The following is an 8,288-nucleotide window of genomic DNA, read 5'->3' as shown; positions in this document are numbered from 1 at the left end:
TGGTGTCAAAAGCCTTGCTGAAGTCAAGGTAAACAACATCCACTGCTCCCCTCTCATCTACACAGCCAGACATGCCATTGTAGAAGGCTATCAGATTGAATGGATGAATGCAGACGAGGGGAGGAACGGATGTAGAAAGAAGAAATAAGTTAAATTTGCATGTGGATAAGTAAATAGACTTGAGGGGTGGGCGAAAACAATGATATGGCAAAAGGAGCGAGGGATTTTACTGGTGGTAGACACAAGGTCTATGGATAGACTTCATAAACAGTTATTACAGAGAGAAGGAACATTCATAGCTAATTAACTGATCCAGATGTTTTCTGTAAGAGGCCTTACCACCCCCCATGCATACTCACTTTTTTTTTCCACATAAGCATCGTCATCAGCACATTAAAAATTATTCCTTTCATTAAAATTATTTTCAGACCCAAGTGTGATAAAGACAGCATGTTCAGGTTTTCATCTGTAAAAGTAACAGAGAATGAAAGTCACAAGAGCATTGAGACATCCTCGCTTTCAGACAGACTTAAAAGCACTTCTTAATGAAGCTGTTCCACTTTGTGTGATTGAGTCAGCTAGCAGGATAGCTAATGAGACAGTGAGCAGGACTGTCTTATTAAGACACTTTCATTTCTTCCAGTGGGTGTTTCAAGGGCTGGGTTTTCATTCAATGGCCACTTAATTATCCAATATGCAAGTCTGCCAAACATCTAGCTGTTTTTAAATACAGTGTATTATGAACCCAGGATGCTGGAAGCATCCCTCCTTCCTCTCCCTAGAATTTTTTATGATGGGTAGGGAGAAAAGAAGTTAAGTCTTGTTCAAAGAATACAAAGTCTATTTGGATTTTCTATAAATCTTAAGTTACAAAGCCATTTTCATTTGAAAATTCATATTGGGGAAACAGGGAGCAGTCATCAAAAAGCCATTTTATGTTTATCTTTGAAAACCTCTCTCTGAAATGACTGATCAAATCAGTCAAGTTTACTGATGAGTGTTTTTCTGAAGTAGTGTTTTGGAAACATGTGGCTAACTGGTTTCTTTTCAGCAAGGGTGCATGTTTGATTCTGCAAACAGGGTAAGTGCAGAGGCAGACTCAGCTCCTTTGAACTAGCAGGAACAGCAATTGCATGGGCTCCAGCACTGGCTAGTATACTCCCACAGCCATGAGCTGAAGCAAAGCTTGCTCAGTTGCACCATATCTTTAGTGCAACCCTGCTTCTGCTCACACATTGCAGAAACCACCTGCTTATCTTTTGCTTCATTAGGTGTTTGTGCACTCAAAAATAAAAACAACTCTTTTGAAGTCTGAAATGCAGAGAGACATCCGGTAAGGCTGACACATATCAGTACACTAAATCATTATGTGATGGGGAGTAGTTGTTTGGTCTGTCCTAGCAAGAGCATGCAGGCACTGGCTACACTGGTCGCATGAAATTACCAGCTCAGATCTGGAAGACTACATTAACCCAATGACTTCCAGCCTTGATGTTTAAAACCTGTGGAGCCCTTTTGGAAATTTCCAGTCTGAGCTTTTTTGCTCCAACAGGAATTTTTCAAACAGGGAACATTATCAAAACCTCGGGAAGTCATTTCCTTTAACCAGGCCAAGCTTTACTCCTAAAATACTGTGTACATACCTGCCCTGAAGTGTGGAGACACCCCTGTAATACAGACAGTGCTGGCACCTGTAGATAGTAACAATAAATTTAATTAATAACAGAAATCTACTTCTTCAGAAGTTCATAAAGATATCTCTACTTAGAAGGACTGGGTTAGAGTGTCTGGCCAGTAAACCCTTCCATAAACACTAATTTCTGACGTTTTCAGGGCAAGTATAAAATATGATCTAATTAAACTTTAGTGTCCCATCAAACAAAGGAATTCTAAGCTTTATATCCCCCACAATGTGATTTTATGATCTTTCTGCTGTGACTGTATCAGACCACTGACCCTTAATCTTGTTTCCACCAAGAAGGAAGGCAAAAAAAACCAGAGGCAACAAGGCAACATTGCTCTGGAGTGTGAGAGCATAATTCAGAATTGCTTGCAGGGTTGGGAGTTGTGAACAAGTCCTGCTCATACTAATAGCACAGAGACCAGAGTATCTCTAGCCCTGTACACACATCCAACAATGCCATTACCACTTTCAGGATCCTCGCCCTCCAGTTCTCCAAAGCCCTCATGATTTGCACCACACTGCATTTCATCTTTCTTGGCCCAGTACGTTGACAGGTAGCTCGCTTCCTTTTTGTTCTCAGATGTTGCCACCTCCACAACAGCATTTGTCTGCTTATCAGCTGAGTTAAGAGTAAGCTTTTCAGGGGAGTAATCTGTGATAAGGCACATTTCCAAATCCTCATCATCTTTAGAAATCAGCCTGTAGACTGAAGGAGATGGAGTAATATCTGAAAACGGAGAAGAGAAGAGAGGAGACGTTAGATGAGAGTACACAGTCATAGTTCCTTCAGTCTTAACATACAGACAGTTAGGTATGGAGGTTTTTCCATTATTTCAGCGGAAAGTTGCCTGTTCATAGTGATCTTGTGCTAGGACACCTTTAGAGCACCAAGGCATCCACTGCAGATGATGCAGGAGCTACATGAGACTTGTTGACTTATGTTATGTAGGAGATACGGAGTGGTCAGGCAGGATCCCTGAGTGTCTCAAATGATACTCGTGGGCATCCACATCCTAGACGTTCATATCTAACCTAGTTGTTCCTCTCTGTAACAACTCATTCAATTCTACTCTGCAGCCTGGGCTTCCTTTTGGATCTTGGCCTGGATGCATACAGGAGTGTGTACAACAGGTGGTGAGAGTGCTCTCTTCTTGCTTCACTGCTATGAGATGTAATGTGTCTGGAGAGAACTGAGCAGCCATGGGGCATTCTGCTTTTTCTGCAAATGTGTAGTCAAATCCACCACTGACATTCAAAATCCCACTTCCTTCACGTGTCCTGAGGGACAGTGGATAAACTACCAAGTCTTAAGGATGTCCACAATTACCATCAGTCTAGCTAATTGTGTACCTACAGGAGAAAGCTAGGAAAGCCACTGCCAAGTAGGAACACATGGTTGCATTTAGGGACAGATTTTCAAATAGCTGTTTCATTATGTTCCATCACCTGAAGTGCAGTGCAAGATTTTTTTCTCAATTTTATCCTGCAGAAGAGGAGTTTGGGGAACTAAAGACTGCAGTTATAAGACACCTGGGGTTTATTTCTGTTTTCTTGCTTCAAATTCTGCTAGAAAGTCAGTTAGACTAGGATTTTCCACACATATCAAAACACTACCTGTGGTTAAACTCTTTTTTGCACATTTAGCTTTGTAAACTTGTACTCTAAGCATACATTTTATCTTGTCTAGCTCTTGAAGTCTGATTCTTTGAGAAGGTGCTTTCCTAAATCTTTGTTCATGCATAATAGTAATTGCAGTACTCTAATGATGAACAGATTAAATATCATTAAAGACATACTGTAGTGAAGATGCAGATTTGGGGCTCTCAGCAGCTCTCTGGCTGCAACTTCCATTGGACTTCGCAATCACCAGTTAGAACTGGAGCTTCAGTTCACATTTATAAGTGTTACCATGTAGGGTTGAGAGTTTCGATTAATATTTGCTTTGCCCTTGTTCACATACCACGCTGATAAATATTGTAGAAATACTAAAGACAACTTAGCTCTCAGATAAGGAAGTTTTAATTTCTTCCCATGGGGGAAGTTTGGACTAAATCTTGGCTTTTAGAAACTGTCTCAAAATCTTATGCAAGTGCAGACCCTAGTTCTATCACTGAGATAAATCTTTTTCATCTCTTCAATTGCCAGTTATCAGCACCTTAAAGAAATAGTCATACTTATTTATTAGTATGATATGAGAAAAAACCTAGTCCACAAAGCCTAATGATTCGTTCACTGGCCCTTCTGAATTGCAGTTCATCCATCCCAACTTTGCCCTGCCTTTGAAAAACCTGATGAGACTGTCTCTTTCCCAACTGCGCAGAATAGTCTAATGTATGTTCTGGTTCCCTCAGCCGCACTCCTCACCTCCCATACTCCCAGTTATTGTTTTGGAAATAGATTTCAGTGATCATTTGTTAGGAGGTGGAACACAGGGGCAGATAAAAAGCTTGATGGTATATCCCTGTATAACATACAGATGAGCCAGGGTACATCACTGTCATGGAGTACGTGGGTACGAAAGAGAAGAGCAGGAATTGATCGAGCTGTTCTGCTTCTCTCTCATAATGAGCACTATTCTTTCTGAATATATCCATACACATATCCACTTCTCTCCAAATTAGGGTGGTTTTCTCCCTTTCAATCTGTGTAATGCTTTTATGTCAAAGAGATAAAAAATAAGGTCTTTTTTTTTTGCAGGCAGCTTCAGCAGCACTTGTTTTGCAAAGTACTCATTTCTCATTCTTGCTCAGAGTGGCTGCTGGCTTTGTTCTGGTACTAAAGTCTTTTTCCGATAAGTTCCTTTGCATATTTGCACACTATTATGAAAGTTTGCAGATAGTCTTGGTAAATATCAGCTATTATAACCACAGCACTGTGCCTATGTTTCCTGTTATTCTGTCTTAATGAGATGGTGATGCATTGGAGATGCTCTATTGCTATTTATGACCTATATTTGCAGGAAAGATTGAGAAGTAAATCATGATACTCTGAGCTGTCCACTCTCCCTGATTTCATCTTTACTGAAAGATATCATCTAGGTGGAAGAACAGGAGCTGTTGGATTGTTATTCCTGACCAGTCTACAGAGAAAGCCAACTCCAGAGCCTGATTTCAGGGAGAGAGCAGTGGAAGCCTGTTCCAACATCAGACTGAAACCTATGCCTTTTTTTCCAAACAAGCTGAAGTAGAAATCCTGAACTGGTTTAACACACAGCTTGTATTATACAGAGATTTATCTCATTCTCCATTCCCTCCAAAGTGAACTTTCTGAATCCCTGATAAGACTGAAATTGTTATGATAGAGGTCTTTGATCCTCTTACTATTCCTCAGCCTGAGACATATTTCACATCTAGAGTCAACCTGGAGCTATTGCCCAATTCAAAGGAAATATACACACACACACACACTCATATAGGCTAATCTTGACCTCAGAGGAACAACTGCAGTGAGACTTAACAAGCACTTTAGTGATTTTGCTGGCTGTCCTCCAATGGAGGTTTCAAACGGTCTACCAGAGGTCCTTTGTGAAATCTGCCAGCCCTGCATGGTTGCTAGGAAGTTTGCAGCAAGACTAGGTGTCCACATTTAGTACCTGAACCTTTCTCAAGACTTCCAGTGCTTGTGTCTGGAGGCACTCAGATAAAAGAAGGCAGGTCCTAGTCCAGCATCAGCCAAGTCATCCAAAGTAAAAGACTCCGTGCAGAGATTCAGTATTTTCGAATGTGAATATGCTGCTTCACTTACAGGGTTCAGGCATAATTCTGGTCTCTATCCCCAAAATATGTTTGTCATTGACTCTGTAATTACACTTGGAGAAGTCAAACTACCAAAGCCATCCAAGATCTTTCTCACAAACCTTTAAAGTGGAAGATTTCTGGCTGAACCAAAACTAAAGCTGAATTAACAGAGGAAAATGCCCAGTACGTGAGCAGAAATCAAGTGTTCAATGGACTAAATAGTTCTCTACTACCAAAACAAGATAAATCCTGGGCTGACAGCATGTGTTCACATTAAAGAAAAGTTGACACAAAGTTTTCTTAAATTTCATGTTGGGAAGCAATACCCTATTTGCGTTCATGTATAGATTTATTCATGCATCACCTAAACTGCAGGAGAGATTTACTATGATCTCCTCTGCTGCTCCTTTCAACAATGTTAAGGAAATATTTTGGGGGGTCAGAAGAAACAATTCTGCATATGTAATCCACTCTTTAAAGCTCACGGGTGAATGAGATGGCTTAACCCATCTGTGTAACAATTGTCTGGAAACAAAAAGACTTGAAGTGGCTGCTCATGAACCTCCTGAGAACCTCTGTCATTTTCACAAAATACCTTTTAATGCTTTTTCTTCCAAAATAAGAGTGGGTTTTAATTGCCAGAAGAAGTTTTCAATTTTATATGTCAGAGATTCAGTTTCTAGAAAAAAAATCATAGAATCATAGAATGGTTTGGGTTGGAAGGGACCTTTAAAGGTCATCTAGTCCAATCCTTAATTCAAATAATTTCAACTAATAAAAAAGAAACTTTCTGAATTAGAGATTAACTATTCGTGTAGTGCCAGTGAAAAAAAAAATATCACATTTTTTTAGTAAGTAAGGAAAAAAACTTCAAAAGAATCAACCTAAAATCCCATTCTAAAAACAGATGGAAGATCATTTTTATGTTGGTATCAAAAAGTCAGAAGAACTTTTGATCTTGCACTTGTGGAATTGCCTCAAATGTAGATGTCTATTTCACATCAAAATTATATCAGTTCCTGATCAGTCTATTTACTGGATACATTTAATTAGATAACTTATTTGGGATCACAGCCTTCTGCCATTTCCAAAAATTACTCTCCTAGCTCCAATGCACATCAATTTGAATCATTGCAAATACTACAGTCTAAGTCATCTGGGAAATTTCTTCACAACGCAGTGTGAAACTGAGACTTAAACATGAACCCAGAGGTATCTCTGATTTTTTTGCCCCTCAATCTAAGGTAAAGCACTATTACTCTCTGACAGGACTCAGAAGTTAATGATGTGCCAACATCATTAACCTAAGACATTGATAATGTAGTCTCATTTCCCATTATTCCCAGTCTCCCTGCTCCATCTTCACAAGCACCTTGTTGAGAAATAATCCTGCGTTCATTTTCTTTCAGCCTTCACTCCTCCCTCCACTCTTCATCTAGAGTTTATGTTCATTCTCCATAAAAGTAGACCTATTCAGAAACACTAACCAGTGGACACTGCCCCTGCCTTCATACCTTCATAGCCTGTCCTTCTCCAAATCATACTCACCTGGGCTGACTTTAAATCTAGTCCCTCTTCCAAACACAAATTTACTGTATCTTTCAGTTTCCCACTCAATGAGAAGCCTTCACAATAAATTCCTGCCTACCAGCTGCATATTCCAATGGCTCCTCATCCAGAATATGTGGGGAAAGCTGTCTACCAGAGGATGACACACAAAGATATTTGAAATGTCATTGCATCTTTTCAGGTTTCTAAAGCATTAAAAAATATAACTGAGGAAAGAGAGTTACCATGCATCACAAGAAGTTTGGTTCCCCTTCCAAGTACAATTTTTCTAGTTCCTGACTGCTCACACTGTAACATCAGTTTTTACAAATGTGGAAGGAGACTTTACTTTTGGATTTCAAAACCAAAAAATCATGGCATATTCTCTTAAGCTAAGAGTTAGAAAATCCAGTCTCTAAGCCATCACTCAGAATAACTTCCAAATATTATTTTAAAGATGCAAAAATCAAGTCTGAAAACTTTAATACCCAGAAACTCTATAAAAGTGCTAAACTTTTTATGTAGCATTCAGCCATGTGTATACTGCTTGCAGCATTCTATGTGTGACTGCACCATACCATGACTATTAAACCTGTGTGAACATTATCATCTTTTCTAGTTGTTCTTTCCTCTGGTGGGTCACTGCCACACTATAGTCAAGCAGTCCTTGGATTCCAAGACAGCATCTCTGTTCTGTTTTTTGTCAAGGGAAGCTGAAAAGAAGTTGAAACATACTTCTCTGAAAGTCCCTAGTCCATCTATCCAATGAAAAAATGATTTGTCAGTCCTGCTGTTAATATGGAACGGAAAGCTCAAACTTACTTGGGGTAACAAGAAGTTGGGTCCCAGTTCCAAATGTGAGTTTCCCATATCCCTGACTGGCACACTGGTGTCAACCTCTACAAAAATGTAGGTAGATTTTTCCAATGCATACTGACAACCAGGTCAACAGACATTCCAGAGCAGGGAATAACTTAAGGGACCAATGACGAAACATATTGATTTAAGTCACCATCAAAGTACCAAAGAAATCTACTAGAAAATTATCAGGATCAGAAACAGGGAGAACAAATAAAAAGTGTTAATTCATTCACTGGTTACAATTGTGTATTACACCTTTTGGGGCAATAGTAGGAACAATCGGGTTTTCTATCTGTAACTTCACCTAAAATTCTTCTTCACTGTGCCAGGTAGATAGATTTACTGCCTTTCAGTCCAAGTTTTTTCCTGAATATTTCACCATTTACTACCAACTTGGCTTTATCATCAGCAAGGTTCCTTTTCCTAATGTCAGCTTGTATCCTTCTCCACCTCCATAA

At 39.5% G+C, this 8,288-nt stretch overlaps 1 gene segment (V, D, J or C); it reads right to left on the bottom strand.

Moving 5' to 3' along the window:
• Nucleotides 1–359: 359 nt before the first annotated feature.
• Nucleotides 360–7,855, bottom strand: LOC104169362 (the record flags this gene model as incomplete). The annotated part of the segment is given in 4 exon segments: nt 360–466; nt 1,644–1,691; nt 2,148–2,411; nt 7,792–7,855. Coding segments are annotated over 4 exon segments (483 nt in total), but the record flags the coding sequence as incomplete, so codon positions are not given.
• Nucleotides 7,856–8,288: the final 433 nt, after the last annotated feature.

This window comes from Cariama cristata, unplaced genomic scaffold, assembly GCF_000690535.1.
Source record: "Cariama cristata isolate BGI_N322 unplaced genomic scaffold, ASM69053v1 scaffold11121, whole genome shotgun sequence".
In the NCBI taxonomy this organism is placed as follows: Eukaryota; Metazoa; Chordata; class Aves; order Cariamiformes; family Cariamidae; genus Cariama; species Cariama cristata.
Note: the sequence above shows the minus strand (reverse complement) of the source record. Positions and strands in the feature narration are given on the sequence as shown.